Below are 26,404 nucleotides of genomic sequence, written 5' to 3'. Positions count from 1 at the left end.
CTCTCTTTCAGATTTTGCTCCCGTTTTTGAACGTTTCGGTCTCCAGTTTAGATCTTCTCAACCTGGTTTTCTGTATTTGGAGATGATGTTTGAACAGGTTTGATATAGTTTTAGGAGTTTAAGCGGGTTTTCGCGATATCTACTGATGTCTGGGTTAAATATGGTTTAAACCACTGTGCAGTGTAACTTTACCAAGTATATCCTTCAAAGAAAGTTGCCCCACAAAGTGTCTGTATTCTCTTATGTGATAACCCCACCTTGTTGAGACCAGAAACCCCACAAAGTGTGATTGTAACCACATGAAATGTGCACTTTGTTCAGGACAAAAATCCCCACAGTGTACTTGTAGTCTGTCTGTCTGTCGGGCGGTCTGTCTGTTGGACGGGCAGTCTCGTCCGTACGTCTGTCTACAGACACGTGTATGTACGTATAGGGCCTGCCCTTACGTATCAACAGTCACGTTTGTTCCTCGAAGTGGCTAATCAAACTTCAGCACGTTGTTATTATAAAGTAAAAGGATAAGCCACAAATTATTTAAACTAGCCTACTACATACATGTAGCTAGCAATCAGAACACCATACAAGAATAAAAGTACTACAAAACTAAATGAAAATTCATCTTTTGTATTGATGGGAAATATACATGTTTTGAACAAATTTAGAGTGAAATCAAAAAACACTTCTGCACTTTCTGGTTCGGAGGAAAGGAGGATGCATTGCAAGTATCAATGTAGACACATTTTGAACTTCTACATGTATTTAAAATGAAGTTTGTAATGTCATAGAGTCAACAATAATGCCATACGTTTATTGGTGCAGACCACTAAATCAATTGAGAATTTCTGGCTAGCTCATAAGCATTAAAAGTGCCCCCGCAGTATCTTTTGAAAAAGGAAATTGTTTGGCCCCCAAAATGGTGAGATTGTGTGAATCATTGCCAGGATCAACTCCCTGGGTCTTTGAGATTTCATATGAGAGCAGAATGGCTAAAAACTACAGTTGAAAAATGGCTGCAGTCAAACTCCGGAAAAATCACTTTTTGGGGGGTGATTTTGTTTTGTGGGAATAATTAAAAATATAATTGGTTAACCCACAAAAAAATTGAAAAGAAATTGAAAGATTAGTGAGCAGACAAGAATTTCATTTGTGTTTCAGAAATCTTAGGGATGTTGGCCTGCGTGTTATTGGGCCCTGAACAGTGCTGATTTTACACTGTTTTCAGTGGGGCTTGAATTAGTGGACTGTACCCTTAAAGGTTCTAAAATCCGGCGTTTATGTGCAAGTGCATGTAATTGTTTTTCTTCAGGCATCCCGAAGTCGGATCAGCCTTCATAGTGAACAGAGGGCCACACGATGACGTAACGATTGAAAGCCACAAAGGGGATATTCTTCCCTTGGTTCGCGACATGGTGGCATTGCTGGTTCTTTTTGTTGATGGGGGCTGTGATTTCAACATAAATCATCCTGTCAAGGAGCACTTCTATGGACGACTCTTTCGGGACGCCAACCTTGACGGTCTTGTGATAACATCTTACTGCCCAGGTCACTCATCTCTGAACCCTATCTAACGGCTCTGGGGTCAAGTCACCAAGTCCCTGTCTTCAGTGTACCTGTTTGATACACTTCCAGGTAAGCCTTGATATACTTATAGAATCTCAAACAAATGTTTATATAAGTACATGTATGACGTAAACATTTCGATCTTAAAATTATGTGTGATCAACACAAAATCAAATTAAAATTTTTGAAACAAAATTCTGTTCACACAAAACACGTTGGTGTTTTTCTTTATACATTTTACGCCAAACAAGTATCAATTCAAGGTATTTGGATTCACCCTCATATGCAGGCACCCTGTAATCCTCACCTGCGCATAACTAACGAGTACAGTAATTTCTTGACAACTCAAAGTCATTCGAAAATATGTTTTCACTCCCGCCGAAAGAATGCTTTTATGTACATATACAAAAAGACCTCTATGAACTCGAAATGCCCACACAATTACACCCGCTTAACCGAAAGTTTTTTAATCTTGCAGGAATGGGGGTGTAGCAGTTGTATGCAAATTACCGATCTTTTTAAATGTTTGTAGCTTGGTATTATAATTATACGTACATGTACTTTGAAGTTCGAACAACATGGCGGCTTCACTCGAGCAAGTACCCTGTCAATAGTGTCTGGTTTGTGGGAAGGGATTAGTGACATGTAAGACATATTTTACACTCCATACTAGACATGAAATTTCCACTCTTCTAAAAGATATCGTTTGGGACTACAGTTTTGCTGCATCGCATCATGTTTGCGATATCTGTGGCAAAAAAATTGGGAAAACAAAATCGTTGTCTGACACCACGCAAGGAATACGTTCTCTTTTTTTTGCGACTCACATCCCAATGAGGGTGCTGCCCGAGTCCAAGCTACTCACACAAGCGGCAAATAAACCTACACGTGCAGCAAGAAACGACAACCAACTTGCAGTCCGGGTACTCCATCCTCAAAGGTTAAGGTTTGCATGGTCTCTAAGGATGTTTTAGTTACTTGGGGAGGGCATACCATACAAACGTCTGTGTTGTCGTGGCTGTGTTAAAGAGACTGCAGACAGCTATGATGCATGTGACCTTACCACGGTGTATTATTGAGGTAGTCGAAATTGTTTATGCATGCAATTTAGCGAGTGCTGATTGGTTCCCTTGGAAAGCCGAGGGAAAAATAAAGAACAAGTTAAAACGCTGCTGCAAGATTCCCAAGACGTTAGTGCGAGCTGACGCACAGACTAATTATGAGCCGTTAAGGGGCGCACTATGCACGGTGTCCGCTATCAAGCACTAACGTCTTGAAACCAAGACTACAGCAAGCTACCATATCCCGGCCCAATAGCAGCCACCGCGCTTGCAGGGTGCACCCTTGTATTTAGGCCAAAAATATGTCTGCCAAGCTCATTAATAAAAGTTATAGACTCAAAATATTCTATACTAGAGGGTCCTGAGAGCCAAGGAACTGGGGAATTGAAGAAATATGAGACTGGACCTCTGGGCCGGACTCAGGGCTTACAATTCTGAGCAATTTGGATGCATTCAGGTCCGAGAGTGGCACTATTTGAGCCATTTTGCAGCAGGATGGTTTTTCAAAATGGCTACTTTTCTTGACAGGGACATTTCTTCATTTTAGGGGTGATCTGATTCTGGTGAAAATTTCTCAAAATTCATTGGTCAACCCCCGAAAATTGAAGGGAAAATGAAAGACATGTGGAACATCATTTTTCTGTTCAGCCTGAACACCTGTGAGAGTTGAATTTTAAAAATATTTTTGAAGTATTGGGATTTATCACTGCTATCTATGGGAATTTATTTGTAGTGGTGCACCCTTGCAGTCATTCACTTATTCTGCATGCATGGTGGCAATCTGACCAACAATTAATGCAGCTTTGTGTATGCCGTGTGTGTGTGCACCGCTCACATGCCAACTGTCCGATCACTTTAGACTTTCGACAAAAGAAAGGTTTTTTGATGCTCGAACATTTTGAAATGCAAAATGTGCTCCCACAAGCGATTAAAGAGAAAGACCATTTTACTGAACAGAAAACCGGACCACAGATAAGCCAGAGTGAGCACAATGCTTGGCACGTTGCGCTGTGCGCAAACTGAACAAATGACATGAAAGAACTGTTGCGCACCTGCAAATCTTGGAATTCTAGCGCCCCCTAGTTTTGCGCGGTCTCTTCTTTAGCTTAGCTATGGATTATGGACATGTAGCAGAGACGCTAATTTTGTATTAAGTTATTCATGCTGTACCCTGGCGTGATCGCGTGTTCCTTCACCCCTTTGTCCTTGTGTTTTCTCTGCTCACTTTGGCATGTCGAAATTACCCTCTACGTGGCTGCATGGTTGTGCGTAGTAAGGTTCCCTGGAATGCTTATGTTCAGAAACCTCAGACTTTGTAACTGTCAATCATTCACCAAAGACGACCGGGTAAGGCCCGCGTCAAATGTCAAACTTCTGCCGTGTCTAATTCAAATAATGACCCAAAGTTTGAATTAGACATGGCAAAAATTCGACGTTTGAAGCAATTGCCGTCTTTGTGCCGAAAGTTCGACAGGTCTTGCTGCTTTTAAAGGCAGAAGAGCGGCACGACTTTAAACGTCGAATTTCTGCCGTGTCTAATTCAATTTAAACGTCCCAACTCAGAACATCATGTGCCGACAACAACTGTTTTCGTTGCGGCGTTAAAACAAGATGGCGGCGCACCAACACCTGTCATATCCGCAACTTTATAATTGTAGTCACCTCTGGCTAGTCTGTAAAGACAAATTCCAAACTTGTGCCTTCGAGATATGGGGATTTTCTGTCATTGTTTTCCGCTCCAAATCATGCTTATGTGTGACAGGATGAATTCAAAGGTTCCTTTTGAAACACAGAATGCCCTTTTGAATCCAAGTTTCTCTGAGTTCGCATTTAGCTGTTGACAAGACTGGGGTCTTGTAACATTTTCCCTGGAAAGGAGGAGTAGCAGGACAAGCGAACGTACGATTAGAACTCTCCTTGTTGCAATAACATTGGGTAGTACTGATCGTTGCAAGAAAAAGCGTCTTGTTCTCACAATGAGAATATGTCGCAATATCATTCTTTCTCGGTCCACCATGTTGTAATTTTGCATTAAGGTCAACAGAAAACCGATGTTTGAAGCAACTGCCAAACTTCTTCCGCATTTATGTCGATCGCAATTAATTGAATTAGACACGGCAGAAGTTTGACGTTTGAAGCGGGCCTAAGCACTCCCATGCACCCAGCTCTACACTTTGTACATGTGACTTCTTATTCTGTATTTTACCTTTTTACACACTACATTTAGATTCTTGCACACAACTCTAGCAGGAAGTCGTGTGACCTTTGAAATGAAGATGTTCATTGGTTAAGCTGTTCAGCGACGCTCATATTTTGTTAATTTCTAAACCTCTAGAATCCTATAAATAGAGCAGGTATTCCCTAGCTCGTCGGTCAGGTGCGGCGGACCAAACTCTTGTTGCGAGAGCGGAACCCAACCTAGTGCAGTGGTTGGACCCTTTCCGAGAGAAGTACGATAGTAACCATTCTTATGGTGAAGAAATGTAACCATATGAATGGCCAGCTAGCTTAGCTTGGACCGATGCAAGAGCGGTACGAACTAGCCCAGGGTGCTCGTAAGAGCCGTAGCGGCCCATCACCGCTACGTCCAAACTGATTGCCGGGTGAGAAACCACCATGTCCCTCGCCACCCTTGTCCTGCTAACTAGTCCAGTCCTCCCCATCTCTACGCTGAACCAATGGTACACAGTGCGGTGATTTTATCATTGCGCTCAACGCATTGCGGTCTGAGCAGCAGTGCGGTTGGTACATACCGGCACTGGCCCCGTCCAGCCATTGCTAGTCACCGTGGTGGCCGGGGACAGCTCCCACCACGGCCCGGCAAGATGAGTGTAGCCTGGTTGTGCAATGCTACACACACGCACCTTACCCACTCTGTCTGACTTGCATTTCCAATGGTCCTGCCAAAACGTAGTTCAGTTACACTTGTATACAACTTCGCCTCTCTGTAACTTTGCCTTTTGTGTGTTGTATTATGTTAAGCTACGCCTTCTTCGAACCCACATTGAACTTTGGTGAAGAGAAGTGAGAGCAATGAACCAACTAGACACTTTGACTGTCACCCAAACCCCTTGTTTCCCGTCCACCTTATAATAAATTGTTGACCCCAAATATCACATCCCCTAGACACTAGAAAAGTCCACGCTACCATCGATTTGATTTTTAGGGAACGCAACAAAACTATAAAGATACATGTACACAGTTTTGGTGGTTCATATTTACCATTAGAACAGAAATTTAAGTGAAAAAAAAACATGAAGTCTGGGGAAACTGATGATTGTTAAATAAATAACTACTTATAATTTCAATAGCCAAGGCGGGGGTGTGTAGGGCTGCTTGTACTTGTGGGCAAGACCGTAAACTTTCGATGGTTCAAAATCCGGATGACTCAATTTTTTTATCCATCAGTTATCGGGAGTTAATATGTCATTTCCTGATTTATGCATTAATGCGGTATCTTTACAAGTTACACTTTCTTTTCCTTGTGGGTTTTCTAAGACCTCTGTTAAAACGTGAGCACACTTACATAATAAACCTTTCCATTTAAGGTTATAATGTGCATTTTTTTTCTGAACTTCATGTAATTTCTTGCCCCCAGGAAAGGATAGACCACCATGTGTGCAGAACAACCTGTCTGAGGAGGAAAAACGACAAAAGGAGCACCAGGTGTTCAACCTGTCCATGTCCCGTCTGGAGCGCTACCTCTCTGACGTGACTGTCAACAGCCTTTGCGGTAACACACATCCCAAGTGGCATGGAGAGGGGCATCTATGGTGATTATGAGGAGGCCAAGCAGGTAATAAATGCCTCTGCCAAGCAACTGCGGCAACATCTGGCACTACAAGAGGAAAACGCCTTCATTCATAAGCACATAGACAAGCGTAAAGGCCACATTATTCTCTCCAAATGCACAGATCAATGCTGCTTCCACTGTACTTCCAACCTATATGTGGCAGCTGATGAGGTGATGGCAATGCTTCGGGATTTCCTTTTACCAAAGCTATCACCTTCTCTACCTGGGCACTTCCTGACCTTCCTCTAGGCCCTCTAACTGATTTCAAAGTTAATAAACTTCCGGTAATTATCCTTGTAGTAGTTCTTAAAATTACTAAGATAACTACTGTAAAAAATCAATGATAAACAACAGGAAATAAAATGGTACCAGTACCAACCTACCAGAAACCAATATGTGAAGTCCACTGAATTTGTTTTGTGTTATACTTATTGGTATGACTATCGAATAAATAATTCTCAGATCAGATATCGGCTGGAATTTCTGCACAATATTCCACAGCACGGCGAATAAATTTACCCCTTTGCTACATGTTAAAAGTTCCCAAGTGACGTCATGCCGCCCCCAAGAATTCTTAATTTTATATAATGCTGCATATGACGAACATGGAGCACCGAGGGTGCCCTCTCTCCGACAAGTTAACCTCTGACTAGTACAGGATATGTGAACTTTGACTACTTTATTCGCATTTCTGAGTCGTGGGTGGACCACATGAGGTAAAACTATAAAATAAAGAAACATAAGAAAAACACACTAAGTACTAATAACAATCTGCATGCATTTACACAGGTTGGCAAGAGATTGAATACTAAAAAATTAGACATAAAAATATGAATGAAAGGTTGGTAAATCGCAAAGGCAAATGCATAAAATCACCCCGAAAAGTCTTCAAGATATTGTAAATGTCACATGAGACAATCTATGAAAATTTTCTTACAGAACTGTGCTCTCCAAAAGATGAAGTGTCTTCATACTATTCCTAAATACACTGTAAACTGACAACGCTACTGCAATTTCCAAATAAGGATACACTAATTCCAAATACGGAATCTAGGTTATGAATATTCATGACATCAAGGGAAAAAATGGCGAGTGCATGCACTTAGGCAGGCCTCAAGTGCACACAAAAACTAAGTTCCTTAGCTAACGTGACATTCAATTATCCTCGATATAAAGACACAAAATGACCAAATATCCACTGTTTCTTGACCAGAAAACAATACTGAACATTACAACCACATCATCTGAGAAACTCGCTTTGATATTAAGGAAAATTCTAAGACCCAAATCCGGGGAAAGTTTTCACAAGGCACAAGAAAATTAACAATGCAATACAGAAGTTATGGCGGCAAAATGTGCCTGAAATTTACGCTACACATTACTCATCAAATAACAAACAATAATCACTTATTCAAATATCAACGGCATCTTAAACTCACCAGCTGTTTACTGGAGTAAGGCTCATAGAAAAAAGTGGTCTACAAATGATGGAAAAACGGGCTCTACAATGGGTTAAAACCTGGCGTGATTGAACGACGGTGCAACTTTAGTGAAAAACTACAAGGACCACAAAGGGCGCTGTACTACTTGGACCGCAACTACGCCATATAGGGGGGAACATAACACTCCCCCCTTGGTGATACCATCATCACAATGTGAATAACATACAAATAATTAGGTTACAATAAAACAATATGGATGGTTCATAACAAGCAGAAGAGTAAATACGAAAACAACTAGTGCACACTTAATATGTGGTGCCTACATGTCTAAGCAGCATTTGGTAGAGTCCAGTTGGACCACAGTGATCAGTCACTCCGAGGGAATCAAAAGAACCAAGTCACTTATAGGTCGCAACAACATCTTCTTTGTCAACTCCCGAGCTGGTCGTAGAAACAGGTTCCTCTGGTCCATGGCTACCATCTCCACGCTGGCTTTCCTGATGTGCCTGTCTCCACTTGCTTCTACACCAACAACCCTGTCCAGAGGCCAGTCGTTTCGCTGGTAGTCACCTTTGACGATGACAACATCCCCCTCCTTCATATCTCTCTTCAGCTGCTGCCACTTTGCTGCAGTCTGTAGCAAAGGTAGGTAGTCTTTCTGCCACTTGTCCCAGAACATGTGGGATAGGTGCTGGACGCGTCTCCACTGGGTCCTCGTGAGATCTTTGGGATCAAATGGTCCTTCTGGGGCTGTCACCTGCGATGGATGGATGGATTGGGCGAGAGGCTTAGGGGTAGCTCTGGGGTGTTACTGTCTGGTAGTAATGGTCGGGAATTGATAATGGCAGCAACTTCCGCCATAAGAGTCGTGAAGACCTCATGGGTGAGCTGACTAGGCTTGACATCTCGCAGAATACCTTCTAGGATGCGGCGGGAAATGCCAATCATTCTCTACCAAGCTCCGCCCATATGCGATGCATGGGGTGGGTTGAAAACCCATTCACAGCCCCGAGTAAGTAGATACCTTTTGATAGGTTCCTTATCTTGGAGCTGTCGTCCAATTTCATTGCAGGCACCCACAAAATTTGTGCCACAGTCTGAACGGATCTGCATGGCTGGACCTCTGATGGAGAAAAACGTCTCAGGGCATTGATGAAACATGAACTGTCCATCGCTTCCAGGACCTCGATGTGGAAAACCCTGTGTTACCATGCAGGTAAACAGGGCAGCCCATCTCTTAGCACGACTACTACATCCTCTGGTTTTCGTGCTGTAGACTTCAAATGGGCCGAAAAGTCTACACCGACGAAGGTGAATGGCGGTGCTACCGTGACTCTCTCTTCTGGGAGATCAGCCATGATCTGGTCTTGATGCTTGCCTCTCAGCCTCTTGCATGTCACACAGTCTTGGATCACCTTGGTAATCTGCCTCTGGCCACCAAGAACCCAGTAGCCTTCGTTCCTTATCGTACCCAAGGTGATGTGTCGACCTTGGTGGCTGCACTGCTGATGAAAGTGCCCCTTTAACTTGAAAGGTCAATAAACTATCACTTTAACAACAACAAAATACAATGTACATGTATGTCCTTTAACACCTTGTTACGACATGTAAGCATTATGCATACTAATTACACTCATGACTGATAGAAAATAATCTACACGCTTTCCTTGAAATTTATAACTAAATCAGAACACTGAATTTGGTGTACATGTATATAAATGTGAAAACTTTCCTTTTCAGCACATCAATTTTCCTGGCAACAAATTACAAGCTCCTCTGCAAAGTTTACCATCATGTGCACTGCCACCTGAACAAAAATGTGAAACTTTCAAGAACCACTGAGAATTTATCGGTAGTAATGTGTACAACAAACAAAAGATTTTGAGATGGTCAAAGAAATGTGGTAATTACAGCAATTTTCCAACAAATTAAACGCATTTTAAATGAAACATATACGACTTCCACTTAATGCGAATCTTCATATTATTTCAAAATTAAAGGTGCACTCTGGTCTATTTCAAATTCTTCCCACAGTGGATTGCAAGTTAATCATTGTACATGTACAGACTAATCATAGAGCTCAAGTGTTCAGTTGGTGGAAAGTCCTTGTCCAGTGGTGTCTTGCTCCTTGTCCAATATCACACTGTGCGTGATCCTTCCTGAATTAAATTAACAAGAGGCGGCGCTCGGCTCGCACCTCAAATCATAACTCCAAGCATGATTTATAAATTTCCAAAACTCACATCAGATGCAGGAATACTTTGATCTGGGCAAATAATGCACTGCATGGTGCAGATAGCCAAGCTGTTGCAAGTTGCTCCTGTGTGTAGCTGTCTGTGTCTATCCGGTTCTCTCCTCACTCACCGACTCCAATAGGCACAGCTTGTGAATTGGCCTCACCAGAGTGGTTGACTTGGTCTTGACCTTTGCCGTCCGAACCAAACTGTCTCCTCCAGGGTAGATCTCCTCCACTCTGCCCATGGACCACTGGTTTCTAGGCAGATCATCAGCGATGACCATGATATCTCCAGCCATGATGTTTCTCATCGGCCTGCCTTGTCAAGATCATCTACTGTTAGTGGCTTCTTTACGTCACTTGGCACACATCCTTTTCTGTTGCGCAAGTACTCTCTCACCCGCAAAATCCATGCCACAGCTTTCTTTAGCCTGTGCCACGATGAGTAGTGTTGGAGCAGTTTGTCCGTCGGCTTGCTCTCTTCAGACTCTACAGCAAATACCCGCACTTGCTCCTTGCTTTTCTTGAGCTCCGGATCACTCTCTCTTCGGGGTTCCATAACCTCTGGTTCCTTCGGCCAGCATTCTCGTGGCATTAGGAGGAACTCTAGTCCTTGCATCCACCTTGTGTTCTTCTTTAGCTCATCAGCTGACATCCCTCTTGATATGTCATCAGCAGGATTTGATTTTGTGTCTACATAATGCCACTGATTTACTTCTGATGCATTATGTATGGTAGCTATCCTGTTGGCTGCGAGCGTGCGGAACCTCCCATCTGTACTCCTAATGTACTGCAGTACGATGGTGCTATCTGTCCAGAATGTTGAGTAGATTGGTTCCTGTACATCTAACTCTCTCTTTACTGCAACGTCAAGCTTAGCAGCAAGAGTTGTGGCTGCAAGCTCAAGACGGGGTATCTTCATTGTTTTTAATGGTGCTAGATGAGACTTGGCCATCACCAGACTGCTGTGTAGCTCACCGCTTGCGTTCTTCATGACGAGGTAGGACACTGCTCCATAAGCCTTCTCCGAGGCATCTGCAAAATGATGCAACTGGTATTCTGTTACTCTGCCGAAGTCGTGTGGCTTCACACATCTGTTAACTTCAAACTCCTTCATCTCTGCTAGCTCTTCTGACCAACCTTGCCATTTTTGTTGTTGTTCTTCTGGTACTGGCTCATCCCATCCCAGCTTCATTCTTGTCAGCTCCTGGAGTAGTAGTCTCGCTCTCAGGATGAATGGGTTGGCATATCCCAGGGGGTCATAGATGGATGACACAATGCTCAATAGCCCACGCCTCGTCAGGGGTTTGTCCTTATAGGAAAACCTGTATCCCAAACAGTCTCTTTCGACATCCCAGCTGACACCCAGGGCTCTGTTAACGGGTAGAGCATCAAGGTTTAGGTCAAGACCCTTCAACTGCTTGGATCGTTCCTCGGTAGGGATGGACTTCAGAACACTTGGTTTGTTACTGTGCCATTTGGTCAATTTGAATCCGCCCTTCTGCAGCAGATTTCTCAGCTCGTTTGATAGATTCTCGGCTTTCTCTTCACTCTCGACGGAAACCAGGCAGTCATCAGCGTAGAAATTGTGCTTCACAATCTGTACAGCTTCAGCGCTGAACTCGTCTTGGTTATCATCGGCTGTTTGGCGCAGTGCAAAATTGCAACAATTGGGGCTCCAGGTTCCACCGAACAGGTGCACACACATCCTATACACCTTTGGTTGTTGAGTCATGTCACCAGATGGCCACCATAGGAACCTCAACACATCTCGTTCTTCTGCTGGCACTCGAACTTGGTGAAACATGGCCTCCACATCTGCCATGAAGGCCACTGGTTCCCGTCTGAATCTCAGCAAGACTCCGGTAAGTTTATTTGTCAGATCTGGCCCTTGCAGAACTTCATCATTGAGAGACACGCCTCCGCTCTTAGCTGCACAATCGAACACGATGCGTAGTTTGTCGGGTTTCATGGGGTGGAAAACCGGATGATGAGGAAGATACCATATAGCCCGTTCTTCAGACTGACACTCTTGTTTCTCTACTTCCTCAGCATACCCCTTCTTGAGTAAGTCCTCGATGCCTTCTTGGTACTTACGACGGAGACTGTCATCTTTACTGAGCTTTCTTGCAAGACTCTGCAACCTCTGTTTTGCTAACCATTGATTATTTGGTAGGCGTGGAGGATGACGCTTGAATGGCACTGGCAACTGATAATGTCCTCCATCAATGCTCATTCCACCTTTCCACATCTCCAGAGCTCTTTGGTCGTTCACTGACATGCCTCTGTCATCATGTAGCGTATCTGTTGCTTCCAGCTTCCAAAACTTATGAACCTATTCTTCCAGGCCGATGTCTCCTTGAATGAAGGTAGAGGTAACATGAGTGTTCAGCTCTGTTGTGCCGACTTTGTTCACTTGACCATGTAGTGGCCATCCCAATGCTGTTCGCACGGCATAGGGTCCGTCCTTTGCGCTTCCTCTTCTTATTTCTAGAGGAATCAGTGCTCTCGGAATATCTTGACCAATCAGGAGTCCGACTTCCTTCTCACTTGCGAACGGTAGGTCAATACCCTGCAGGTAGGGTAGTCCAGCTATCTCTTCCATCTTGGCCATATGGGTACTCTGAATGTGGATCTTGTATTGAGTGAACACATTTGGCAACTCTATTTGGTCCGTGGCTGGTCCCGAGTCCACAATCAAGTTCACTCTTGTGGTGTCTATGGAGCTGCCCATCTTGTCGAGTGTTGTCAGGTTGAGCTTTTGTTTGGCCCCTTCAACTCCAAGCTGTCTTTGCCAAGTGTTCGGTACAAAATGTATTTGTCGAACCAGTGTCCAACAATGCATGGGTGCGGATGAAGACACTGCCTCCAACAGCCTTCACTCGAACAGGGACAATTGGCAGCACGGTCCTGCCGGCCCCTGTGACGTTACTGAAACTTGCTTCAGTGGCTGAATCGACGTAGCTATTCTGTACCGGGGCATCTAGTGAAGTGTTGGCTTGTGATGGTGGTCCTTCATGCTGTTGCACTGTCTGCTGGATATGAAGGAATTTTGTGTGTTTCCTTCCACAACCAGAAACAGTACATGTCCTGTTGAGCCTGCACGCTGATGTTAAGTGGCCTCTGCGCAGACAGTTGAAGCATAATCTCTCTTTCTTGGCATAACTCAGCCTGTCTTGTGGCGACTTTGCCTTGAACTGCTGGCAACCAAATAGGGTGTGTTCTCCCTTGCATAGAGAACACTCTTTGGTGACTTCTCTTTCTGGCGCAGATGCCACTGCAAAGGTCCCCTTCTGTCTTGGCTGAGTGTGTGTCTTCTGAGGAACATCACGGCTTCTCTCCCAAGTAGATGCGCCATACACAGGGTTGTTCTCTTCTTCTGCTATGTCATCTATGTAGGCCACAAGATCCTTCACCTTCGGCATTCGATCTTCTTTCCTTTCGAGATCTCTGACCTTTCGGACCCATCGATAGCGCAAGTAGTTGGGCAAACGCTCAACAATGTCTCTCAGGAAACTCTGGTGTGCCATCTCGTTTTTGTAGCCCATAGCCTGGAGGGTTTCGTAGCAGACTTTCAGCTCGTCTGCCATCTCTCCGATGGCTTTTCCATCATGGGGTGACATTCTTTGGCCTCGGGTGACTTTCTTCATCCAGGCATCAGCAACTTTGTATTTGTTTCCGAATCTCTCCTTCAACAAGGTTTTAGCTCGTGCGTAACCTTGTGTCGACTCCATCACAGAGCATGCTTGAATCACTCTGCGTGCTTCTCCTTTGCAGTTGCAGCGGCACTTATCGTTGTGCTGTCTACATTCACCTCGAAAGCTCTCCAAAATTCCCAGAACTGTAGGGGATCTCCTTCGTAGCACATCAGCTCAGCTTTTGGTAACTGCAGTGTCTCAATGAGGCTCTGCTGCTGTTGTCTTGATTGTTGCAACATCTCGCTGATGGCTTCAGCAGGGGGTGGCATTTCTTGTGGCATCGATGATTGGTCATCTTCAATGGGGTATGGGACTGTGTCATCGCTCATTTCATCATCATGCAGTGATGGATCGGGCTGCGATGGGGAGTCTTCAACATGGGAAGATGCCAGCGTAAAACACTCTAGTTCAAAGGAGTAAAAATTCAGCTAGGGACAACAGAGTCTTCTTCCCGTATCGATCAAATCTTGGTAGCCATAGTAACCTAAACGCAAGACCGTCAGCACGTGGGCACCCTCCCTCCTTTAGTGTCCAAAGGTGAAGTCGGACCAACGTTCATTTCCAACGTACACAATATAATTAACACAATAATCCGCCGATGCAGCTCACCCACTATGTACATCCCTTTGTTTAGGAATTATCAGTCACAACCCGGCGGCACATACGGTCCTTTTGTTTGGGGATTATCGCTTCGTACTTTCTAATTACTTTTGGACCTCCTGTACGCCCGTTGGTATTTTTCCACGACGTCACACCTTCCACTCATCCACAATTATTTATCATAAGCAAGGTCAAATTGTACCAAAATATTTTACCCCGTTCTATGCTTTATTCCTATTTTATCCCATACACCAGAATCAACCTGTACCAGACTTTCTGACCTTATGCCTATCCCTTGCCAAAGGTCAATCTGTGCCAGAATTTTTTACCCTATACTCATTCCTATTCATATCAATATCATATTAATATTACACTTATGCATATTAATGCCACCATCTCCAAGGTCAAATTATGCTATATTTCAAGGTCAAAGTGTGCCCAACAGGCCCCCTCTCTACCAGTTACTGTCATGTTTCATTACAAAGTGAATTTTGCTATGGTGAAATTTAATCCTTTCTTTGCACAATGAGGTCAAGCAAAACTTGCCTGACAATGAAACGAGTCAGACTTTTCCTTCCTCTGCGATAGAGATTGACCATGCAATTGTGTCCGTGCAAAGTTTTCAGAATAACAAGCTACTTCTAGAAAAACAAGTCCCTGTTGCGATTTTTATACCGCCAACTTTCGGCACTGGAATGCACTGAACATTCACGCGTTAATAAAAGCAGTTGCAACATAAATTTCGCTATGTGTCTTCCCACGTGGTCGCACAAATTTTTGTATTTGTGTGTACATTCGTTATGGACGGCCCCTTTATACTGGTCAATTTATCCCTATACAAAGTGTGCAGTGGACGAGCACTATTAATACGTCAGATCTACAACACGGACAATTTTAGGTTTCAAGTCTTTGGTTTTCTTTAAATACTAACATGAACGCTCAGGTATATGCTTATGAATTATGTTAAAATCTGTTTTGCCCAAGTGTTCAATTTTGTTTCTTCTTTGTAATGTTTTACAGATTTTCTGTAAATACAATCATGTAAAATACCTTAATATCATAAATTGATGTCGAAAGAGGGTGAAGTTCTTAAATTTTGAGAAGAGGATGCTTCTGATTAAAGTTAATGTGGTTTTTACAACATTGAAATTTCCATCCGATCATTTCTTGATGCGTCTCGTTGAAAATTCCATTGTTTACCCCACACGTGAGGGGAGGTTTTAAGTGAATACTTGCAAATTGAAATACTCTTGTAACGAAACCGCCCATCAATTAAAAAAAAAACGGTCATAACAAAGACATCGTCGGTCCCGCCGGGTTTAATATGCATATTCCTATTGGGAGAAAATTCGTTGTGGCAAAATCGTATAGTACGAACTCCTTCTACAACAAATGGTTTTTGTGTCTACGCTGCGTAAAAAAACTTTGTCGGCGACCCACTAATAGACCGTATTCGCGGCGTCCCCAATTTCAGTAATATTCCCCAACATTGTATTTATTGGAAAACGTTAAATTCAAAGAATCAGACTATATTTTACGATTTCATTCCGACCCCCCAAATCACCTGGTACCATTCCATGAAATTCATACCGTACGTTAAGGAATACGACTGAAATTGTTTAAGGACATAAAAATCGTCCAGATCTGACAATTGTTGTGCCATCTGAAAGTTCATATTCTCTTCTATCGATTCATGCAGATTTGATATGCATATTTGCTCTAGTTTGGGAGATATCTGCACAAAAATGCAGGAGTTTGTTTTCAACTGCTTGATTTTTTTTCGTAAATATGAGTCTCATCCACTACACGGGTTCTCTGCTCAAGCAAAGAAGGTTCTATATATCCGATGTTTAAGGATATAAAAATCGTCCAGATCTGACAATCGTTGTGCCATCTGAAAGGGCATATACGCTTCTATCGATTCATGTAAGTTTGATATGCATATTTGATCTAGTTTCGGAAAAATCCGCAAAAGAAAGCAAGAGTTTTTGTATAACTGCTGGATTATTCTGAGACAACAAACAAATAGCCACTGAATTTTTGGCACGTTATTCCAAGCCACTGGTTTATTTGTCTTTGACACTAAGAAGTTTGGCAAAATCAGCTTAAACGGGCAGGCTTGCCCCAATCTGCCAAGCTTGGCATCCACGGGCCCAAATCCTTGGTAGGCTTGCCAACCATTTGCCTTTAGGCTATAGGAATATTTATCAAAGTTAAACGCTAGCCCCACCAGAACGAGAGGGTGCTAGTCACAAAATGCTTATAATTTGTCGAATGTCATGTCTGGAACAATTAACAAAAGATTTGCAAAGCATGCCGTTTTTTTTCCACCGTTTGAAAATACGGTTGGAAGAAGCCCCACCTGGGGGGGTGCTTGGCGTAGGGTTCCTAAGATTTAAACAGCAAGTATTAACTGTAAACCTCAAAATTCAAAGTTTAATTGAAACCTATTTACTAATATAATTTGATTATCATGTTAGCCAAAATCGAGGCACTTCCCGTCGCTTCCGGCAAATTTCTGCCACACGCGCCAAACGCGCCCCACTGGAACGACAGGCAAGTGCATCTTTGTCGGCGACCCACTAATAGACCGTATTCGCGGCGTCCCCAATTTCAGTAATATTCCCCAACATTGTATTTATTGGAAAACGTTAAATTCAAAGAATCAGACTATATTTTACGATTTCATTCCGACCCCCCAAATCACCTGGTACCATTCCATGAAATTCATACCGTACGTTAAGGAATACGACTGAAATTGGGGACGCTGTGAACCACAGTCTATTACAAGTGTTTATAAATCCTTTATCCCATTTGTAAGTGGAATTAAATCATCATGTGGAAATCAGAATCTCTGATGTAGAATCATTTTTGTGAAGGTTTGTATTGTTGGACTGTGCACAGTCGCTGATCCTCAGCGGTGTCACGTGGCTACCTAACTGCTATGTAGAGCATCCGTAAAAATCAGCTGTCTACCGGTCTCAGTGGTCCCTCTTACCAAATATGGTAGAAATACGTCATGCCATCGCTGCGCACAACAACGGGAGAGTTGTCCGTTTAAATGGCATGCTGAGCAGTGCAGTTCACCATGCTTCACGTTGTACATGACGTGTACTTTACATAGGCCTACACCAAAGATAATAGCACCGGACATCTCAGAACAGAAGACCAACGAGACCGTGCTTGCGCAAAGAAGGTTTTCATATATCCGATGTTTAAGGATATAAAAATCGTCCAGATCTGACAATCCTTGTGCCATCTGAAAGGGCATATTCTCTTCTATCGATTCATGCAGGTTGGATATGCATATTTGCTCTAGTTTCGGATATATCTGCAAAACAAAGCAGCAGTGTGATTCAGATACTTGATTTTTTGCGTAAATCTGAGTGTCTTTGCCCTACACGGGTTCTTTTGCTCACGCAAAGAAGGTTCCATATGTCCAATGTTTAAGGACATAAAAATCGTCCAGATCTGACAATTGTTGTGCCATCTGAAAGTTCATATTCTCTTCTATCGATTCATGCAGATTTGATATGCATATTTGCTCTAGTTTGGGAGATATCTGCACAAAAATGCAGGAGTTTGTTTTCAACTGCTTGATTTTTTTTCGTAAATATGAGTCTCATCCACTACACGGGTTCTCTGCTCAAGCAAAGAAGGTTCTATATATCCGATGTTTAAGGATATAAAAATCGTCCAGATCTGACAATCGTTGTGCCATCTGAAAGGGCATATACGCTTCTATCGATTCATGTAAGTTTGATATGCATATTTGATCTAGTTTCGGAAAAATCCGCAAAAGAAAGCAAGAGTTTTTGTATAACTGCTGGATTATTCTGAGACAACAAACAAATAGCCACTGAATTTTTGGCACGTTATTCCAAGCCACTGGTTTATTTGTCTTTGACACTAAGAAGTTTGGCAAAATCAGCTTAAACGGGCAGGCTTGCCCCAATCTGCCAAGCTTGGCATCCACGGGCCCAAATCCTTGGTAGGCTTGCCAACCATTTGCCTTTAGGCTATAGGAATATTTATCAAAGTTAAACGCTAGCCCCACCAGAACGAGAGGGTGCTAGTCACAAAATGCTTATAATTTGTCGAATGTCATGTCTGGAACAATTAACAAAAGATTTGCAAAGCATGCCGTTTTTTTTCCACCGTTTGAAAATACGGTTGGAAGAAGCCCCACCTGGGGGGGTGCTTGGCGTAGGGTTCCTAAGATTTAAACAGCAAGTATTAACTGTAAACCTCAAAATTCAAAGTTTAATTGAAACCTATTTACTAATATAATTTGATTATCATGTTAGCCAAAATCGAGGCACTTCCCGTCGCTTCCGGCAAATTTCTGCCACACGCGCCAAACGCGCCCCACTGGAACGACAGGCAAGTGCATCTTTGTCGGCGACCCACTAATAGACCGTATTCGCGGCGTCCCCAATTTCAGTAATATTCCCCAACATTGTATTTATTGGAAAACGTTAAATTCAAAGAATCAGACTATATTTTACGATTTCATTCCGACCCCCCAAATCACCTGGTACCATTCCATGAAATTCATACCGTACGTTAAGGAATACGACTGAAATTGGGGACGCTGTGAACCACAGTCTATTACAAGTGTTTATAAATCCTTTATCCCATTTGTAAGTGGAATTAAATCATCATGTGGAAATCAGAATCTCTGATGTAGAATCATTTTTGTGAAGGTTTGTATTGTTGGACTGTGCACAGTCGCTGATCCTCAGCGGTGTCACGTGGCTACCTAACTGCTATGTAGAGCATCCGTAAAAATCAGCTGTCTACCGGTCTCAGTGGTCCCTCTTACCAAATATGGTAGAAATACGTCATGCCATCGCTGCGCACAACAACGGGAGAGTTGTCCGTTTAAATGGCATGCTGAGCAGTGCAGTTCACCATGCTTCACGTTGTACATGACGTGTACTTTACATAGGCCTACACCAAAGATAATAGCACCGGACATCTCAGAACAGAAGACCAACGAGACCGTGCTTGCGCAAAGAAGGTTTTCATATATCCGATGTTTAAGGATATAAAAATCGTCCAGATCTGACAATCCTTGTGCCATCTGAAAGGGCATATTCTCTTCTATCGATTCATGCAGGTTGGATATGCATATTTGCTCTAGTTTCGGATATATCTGCAAAACAAAGCAGCAGTGTGATTCAGATACTTGATTTTTTGCGTAAATCTGAGTGTCTTTGCCCTACACGGGTTCTTTTGCTCACGCAAAGAAGGTTCCATATGTCCAATGTTTAAGGACATAAAAATCGTCCAGATCTGACAATTGTTGTGCCATCTGAAAGTTCATATTCTCTTCTATCGATTCATGCAGATTTGATATGCATATTTGCTCTAGTTTGGGAGATATCTGCACAAAAATGCAGGAGTTTGTTTTCAACTGCTTGATTTTTTTTCGTAAATATGAGTCTCATCCACTACACGGGTTCTCTGCTCAAGCAAAGAAGGTTCTATATATCCGATGTTTAAGGATATAAAAATCGTCCAGATCTGACAATCGTTGTGCCATCTGAAAGGGCATATACGCTTCTATCGATTCATGTAAGTTTGATATGCATATTTGATCTAGTTTCGGAAAAATCCGCAAAAGAAAGCAAGAGTTTTTGTATAACTGCTGGATTATTCTGAGACAACAAACAAATAGCCACTGAATTTTTGGCACGTTATTCCAAGCCACTGGTTTATTTGTCTTTGACACTAAGAAGTTTGGCAAAATCAGCTTAAACGGGCAGGCTTGCCCCAATCTGCCAAGCTTGGCATCCACGGGCCCAAATCCTTGGTAGGCTTGCCAACCATTTGCCTTTAGGCTATAGGAATATTTATCAAAGTTAAACGCTAGCCCCACCAGAACGAGAGGGTGCTAGTCACAAAATGCTTATAATTTGTCGAATGTCATGTCTGGAACAATTAACAAAAGATTTGCAAAGCATGCCGTTTTTTTTCCACCGTTTGAAAATACGGTTGGAAGAAGCCCCACCTGGGGGGGTGCTTGGCGTAGGGTTCCTAAGATTTAAACAGCAAGTATTAACTGTAAACCTCAAAATTCAAAGTTTAATTGAAACCTATTTACTAATATAATTTGATTATCATGTTAGCCAAAATCGAGGCACTTCCCGTCGCTTCCGGCAAATTTCTGCCACACGCGCCAAACGCGCCCCACTGGAACGACAGGCAAGTGCATCTCCCTATTAACGCCCCTAGAATTGAATTATAATAACAACAGTAAAGAGGACCATCGCTATGAACCCTTTGAGTGGGATAAACTCAATTAAAGGCAGCGCAAATGCAATCCCGAAGATTCGACCGAAAGTGCATGTTACCCGTATGGGACAGGTGAACCCCATCATATCTGTACAATGAGAATTCGACCATTTAAACTGCGGATGATGTAGCACTGACACGCCCTTGCGACGGCTGAGGGAGCGCGCCCATCTATTCACGGCCCGCCGTTTCATCTCCATTTTCGCTGGATTAATGGTCCCAAAGTAACAAGCTCACGGTAGTATATCAGACCACACTAATTTAGCCTGGGGATACTTAGCACTACATTCTTTCATGAACTGCATGCTGCCGCATGCTGAAAAAAATCAGTATCACCCAAATCATTAGTGCCAATGTGAACGATCGGCATGGCCGGTCGAGGGCACTTAGCGTCCAGGTCAGATAACAATTGATTTATATCACTGTATCGGGCTCCGCCCAGACCGTTCCAGCGTACTGGTGGACTGCATTCCAGCCTGGCTGCCGCTCTGCGGACGATGGAATCCCCAATGATCCACACATCCCCTGTAAACAAGGGGTGGGAACAAGTGAGACAACATGGTGGACAAAACGCGGAATTAAACAGCTGAAATTAAACGCCAGGCAGCTAGCAAAGTACAATTGGACGGATGTAAAGTTGAGCGGCATTTGAACGCCAACGGCCCATTGCCTTAACTTCATCCAACGAAAAACCCAAGGACGCTGTAGTAGACGCCGCCCCAATGCGGAAGGAGTGTGCACTAAATGATGAGCCTCCAAGGCCCAAGAAAATCAGAACCCGTTTCAATGTGGCGTTAAACTGCTACTGGGTAAGGGGATCGCCCCCAAAATGACAGAAAAAACTACCCTCCTGCGTCGGACGCATCTGGGCGTAGACTGTGAGGGCTCGCACTGGACAGATGGTTTCGTCCCCTGAGCGAACTAATTTCACAATCTGAGGATTACCCATTTGGTTATTCTTTGTGTACCTGAAGGTGACTAAAACGGAAGCACTGTCCTGCCCCACATTTATAAATTCGACGTCCGAAGCCAAAATAAGTGAGTGTTTGCACGTTTGTTTTTGAAATGGCGGCAAACTCGCTTATACGCATGAAACAAAAGAATGCACATAACATGACCGCGTGGAAAAGTGCGACTTCGTAATGATCTTTGCACACGTGTGGGAGTGCTTGAATGGCCATCGTTCGTCAATAACGGGATTATCCCTACGGCAACCCGACAATAATTTCGTCACCAAGAAATCTTTCGTTGGGTCCGGCCAACCGGAACTTTTGTGATAATAACCCACCCCGGAAACGTAAGTTGCGATAGTTGATGGTGCAAGACGCTGCAGTGACAGCCATGCAATAAATCGCAGAACATCAGCAGGCGAGGACGGAGAACAGGCATCAATTTGTTGGCATCGAAATGAACAAAACGCCCGCCAGCCAGTCTGATATGTCTTATGAGTATTTGATGCCGATGCAGCTAGTAATAGGCGGTTGATCTCACCTTGTATTACACTTGGAGAAGATTGGCGATCGGCGTCATTGTTATGTCCGCCTTCGGTGCTAGTGCACGGAAACGGTTCACCTGAAAACGTGAGAGGGAGTCTATAGGCTTCAAATGTGATGTTGTACCGCAAGCACTGGCATACGAAAAGACGCACAAGATGCATGATCTTATCGCAATGTGGCGATTGCTTGTTAATGATATTTACCACGGCTTCGTTATCAGAACGGAAACGCACCTTTCGATTGGCCAACTGCGGGGCCCAACAATTCACTGCGACAACCACAGGGTAAAATTCACAATATGCTATTGACGGCGACAGGGCTAGCAACTCACAAGGCCATCGCCCTTGAAACCAATGGCCGCCAAAGAACCCGCCAAAGCCAATGCTGGCTGTGGCATCAGTGAACAACTCTAATGTATCATTATCCTGCCAGTCCTGGTCGCGAAACGCAGATACCCCATTAAAGTGATCTAGGAACTCTAACCACATGAGCAGGTCAAGTTTCGCACCCGGCGTTATTCGCACTTTGTGATATGGTTTCCTTAGTCCACGAGTTAAGCCAATCAAACGCCTGATAAACGCCCTACCTGGAGCTATAGCACGACAGACGAAGTTTAGTGAACCCACCAAGGACTGAATTTCCCTCGAAGACAACTTGTTCCGCCCCAAAACCGACTGGATTCGTGATCGAAGGGTGTTAATCTTATTACCGGGCACGCGGACTTTGCGCTTTACTGCATCGATCTCTAAACCGAGGTAGGTTATTTTTTGACAAGGGCCCTCTGTTTTCTCTTCCGCAAGTGGCACACCTAGTTGCGCGCAAACTTCCTTAAAAGTACTAATAAGTACTTCACAGTGTGACATGGATCCACCAATGAAAAGAAAATCATCTAAGTAATGTGTGATAGAGGTTGTTTCCAAAACCCGCTCAATGTGGAATTCTAAAAAAGTGCTGAATGTTTCAAACAACGCACATGAGATAGAACAGCCCATGGGTAAACACTTATCGTAATAAAACATGTTCTGAAATTGAAAACCCAGCAGCTCATAGTCGGAAGGGGCAACGGGAAGCAGCCGAAAAGCCGATTTTATGTCCGTTTTTGCCAACCAAGCGTTGGGACCCACAGACATAACTAAATCAACAGCTACATCGAACGGCGTGTAATGGACTCGTCTTTATTTATAAAGTCATTAACAGAGCCACCTGAAGGGAATGACAAGTGCTGGATAAGACGAAAAGCGCCAGGTTGTTGCTTAGGGACCAGCCCGATGGGCGAACACTGAAGATTTGGAAAGGGCCGATGACTAAATGGTCCTGCCACCCTGCCTAACGCGATTTCGCTCTGCAGCTTTTTATGAACCACCTCAGGCCTATCTGCTGCCGACTTAAGGCAATTGGAATCTTTTTTCTCCCTAGGACCTTGAAAACAAAGTGAAAACCCATGTGAAAAACCATGACTAAGCGTTTCAGCTGCCGACTTGTCAGGATAATGTGTTAACCACTGCTTTAACACGTCTAATTTAATGGGCGTTGGGAGCCCGGAATGGGTTTGCTTATCCCCTCGTTGACCAACTGACTGTTGAGTAACGTTTGCACTCGAACTGGCCGCTGAACCACTGGTAGTCGGCCGCGGTGTCTGTTGCATGTTCGGCGCGGCAGACGGATACTTCGTGTAGCGCGTGTACGTTGCACCGGCAGGGACGGAGGATTGCCGTGCCGTGTTACCGCGAGGCGTGGGCCCGAGTCCCACGCTCACCGAACACGAAGACGCGCTGTGCCCTAGCTTACCACAGCGACTGCAACTGTGCGCGTAACGGCAGGAGTTCCACCGACAGCCGTGGGGGAATTGGACGCAGAGCAGACGGGTTTTTGCGCCGCTTGGTTTCGAGCTACCGTTGCGGGGGAATTTGCCACGGGCAGGAAACTTCCTGCCGCCGCAACTGTCACCCAAAGCTCCATATCCATTGTTGCCCACGAGCACGATGGATTTTTTTCCATGCGTAATCTGAATTGCTCATCGTAATTACGCCAACCAAGCCCTGGAAATTGCACAGCTGCTGTCCGAACAACTTCAGCATATTTCAGCAACTCAAGGAAACGGGCAGGATGGCGCGTTGCGTAAATTGCCATGAACACATGAAATGCGCTTGTCCACTTATCAAACGAGTCAAGTTTGCGTGGGGTAGGCGTCACCGGCCGGAACACCACTTTGCTTCGCTCCACCGGCAACGGTCAATTCGGAACCGGTGTCTGAAGCGGCCAGAACCCTGGTGACATTATCGCGATACAACGATGCCAATTCTACATATTGCCCGTTCCAAATTTTTTCTTTTATGGCTGGAGGAACATGGACATCAATGGCAGAATCATTCCCGAGGGAGTGTAGGGGTGCAGGCCTACCCATGCCGGAATAAGCCGAAAGTGGGAAAGGTTCCCCCGCTTGAGCGATCTGATTGAAGCCCTAGGGCCATGTCATTAGTTTCATTTGGGAGGATGGTTTGAATTGCCGGTGTAACTGTGTTAGCGAGCATTACATCCCTACCGGCCGAGTCGGTAATGCCCGGCCTACTGACAACATTACTGACCCCGTTGCAAACAGCCGAATTCAGACCTAGGCCTACGCCTATGCTAGGATTAGCTATATTGTTAACTACAGACTCCTGCTGCTGAGGCTGCAGACCACGAGCAACTCCTTGGATGGACTCACCACTTGACGGGCCTCCGCCGGGCGCAGCTGGATCCCCGCTGAAACTGCCCGCCGGGACATCCACCGCTTGGGCGGGCGCTGGCTGTGCTATGGCCGGAGTGTGTCGCTCCCCGGCAGGCCAACTGCATGCAGTGATGAGTGGTGCGATGTTGACCGGACCGGCTGCGCTGTCCCCCGCGGTGCTCTCCGTAGCAGCCCCGGTGACCGTCGAAACTGAGGCCTGTGCACCTTGAGGTCCCCGGCGACGTCCTCGGGCATACGGTGGAGGTGACTGGCGGGCCTGCCTCTTCTGCTGCCGTTTCAGGCGCGGCATCCTTAATTGCCTGAGCGATGCTGGCTTGAAATTCCCGTGACCGGCAACCCGCTTTCGTTCACAGCCGTTGTTTGATGGACCAAAGAAAATTCCAACTTAAACTGCACAAAACAGTCGATGGATCCTGAAGTGTCCAGGAGTTGCTCCCAATGGATATTTCCCAAAACGGTGAAACGTCGGCAAAAACTACGGGAATAAACGAGTTTTTCGTTTTGCAAGATTTATTTTTGACGCAGCAGCTTCAGAAGTCAGTGCCCAAGTAGCCTGTGCGCGCAAACCGTTTTGGCGCGGTCCCTTAATTGGGACAATTGTATAACAATTTCCGCCTGTGCAAAATGAAGTTACATATCGCTATGATTATGAATCACCCTGGCCTCCTGCCAGCAAGGAGTGCCGGTTACCAGGTGTCTTTACTTCAGCCCTAATGTTTACTTCACCATGGCAACAAACAGCTGATCGAGCGAGAGATTGACAACAAACGTTTGCCTGCCCAGAATAATGCTTTGATAAAATAGATTATTTTCGTAAATCTGAGTGTCTTTCCACTACAAAGGTTCTCTGCTCACGCAAAGAAGGCTCCATATATCCGATGTTTAAGAATCTAAAATTGTCCAAATCTGACTATCGATGTGTCATCTTAAAGGGCATGTTCCTTTTTATCGATTCATGCAGGTTTGATATGCATATTTGCTCTAGTTTGGTCTTTGGTGCAAAATAAAGCAGGAGTTTTTTCAGCTGCTTGAATTTTTGCGTAAATCTTAGGGTCTTTCCCCTACACGGGCTCTCTGCTCACGCAAGGAAGGTTACATATGTCCGATGTTTACAGATCTAACAATTTCCAAGATCTGACAATCGTTGTGCCATCTGAAAGTTCATATTCTGTTCTATCGATTCATGCAAGTTTGATATGCATATTTGTTTTTTCCCCGAATTATTCGCAAATCAAAAACGTTAGTTTGTGAAGAACTGCTTGTTTTTTTGTGTGCATAATTCGGAGTATCTTTCAACAACGCAGGTTCTCTGCTCACGCAAGGAAGGTTACATATATCCGATGTTTAAGGATCTAACTTTTTTCAAGATCTGACAACCGTGGTGTCATCTGATAGGGCATATTCCTACAGGTTTTGTATGCATATTTGCTTTAGTTGCGGATATATCCGCAAAAGAAAGCGGGAGTTTTTGTTCAGCTGCTTGATTT

General features: G+C 44.2%; 4 protein-coding genes across 9 annotated transcripts in view; 1 reads left to right on the top strand and 3 right to left on the bottom strand.

Annotated features, from left to right (window-relative positions):
• LOC147796667 (uncharacterized) overlaps window positions 1–15,533 on the top strand; it is a 111,525-nt gene extending 95,992 nt beyond the window's left edge. For 2 of the 6 annotated variants that reach the window (XM_087146807.1, XM_087146804.1), the window contains 2 exons: window positions 1,307–1,629; window positions 6,220–15,533. In XM_087146807.1, coding sequence (XP_087002933.1) covers window positions 1,307–1,568 — 262 coding nt within the window. In that variant the 3' untranslated portion in view covers window positions 1,569–1,629; window positions 6,220–15,533. Of the gene's footprint in view, window positions 1–1,306; window positions 1,630–2,398; window positions 2,507–6,219 lie in introns of those variants that run through there. The other 4 variants (XM_087146805.1, XM_087146806.1, XM_087146809.1 and 1 more) reach the window with 4 other exon arrangements.
• LOC147796669 (uncharacterized) lies at window positions 10,400–12,373 on the bottom strand. Its single transcript, XM_087146876.1, has one exon. The coding sequence runs from the start codon at window positions 12,371–12,373 to the stop codon at window positions 10,400–10,402; it is 1,974 nt and encodes a 657-aa protein (XP_087003002.1).
• On the bottom strand, window positions 12,867–13,715 carry LOC147796668 (uncharacterized). Its single transcript, XM_087146875.1, has one exon. It carries the CDS (start codon window positions 13,713–13,715, stop codon window positions 12,867–12,869), a length of 849 nt encoding a protein of 282 aa, XP_087003001.1.
• On the bottom strand, window positions 13,844–25,262 carry LOC147796666 (uncharacterized). The gene is made up of 4 exons (XM_087146874.1): window positions 24,894–25,262; window positions 22,182–22,262; window positions 21,027–21,215; window positions 13,844–14,193 (listed from the first exon to the last, which is right to left on the bottom strand). Exons 1-4 carry the CDS (start codon window positions 25,204–25,206, stop codon window positions 13,844–13,846), a joined length of 933 nt encoding a protein of 310 aa, XP_087003000.1. The 5' UTR covers window positions 25,207–25,262.
• Between the last annotated feature and the right edge of the window lie 1,142 nt (window positions 25,263–26,404).

Source organism: Acanthaster planci, linkage group LG15, assembly GCF_054643075.1.
Source record: "Acanthaster planci isolate LZ-2023a linkage group LG15, COTS_SCS, whole genome shotgun sequence".
Taxonomy (NCBI): Eukaryota; Metazoa; Echinodermata; class Asteroidea; order Valvatida; family Acanthasteridae; genus Acanthaster; species Acanthaster planci.
The sequence above is the reverse complement of the archived record's forward strand: the minus strand, read 5'-3'. Positions and strand labels throughout refer to the sequence as shown.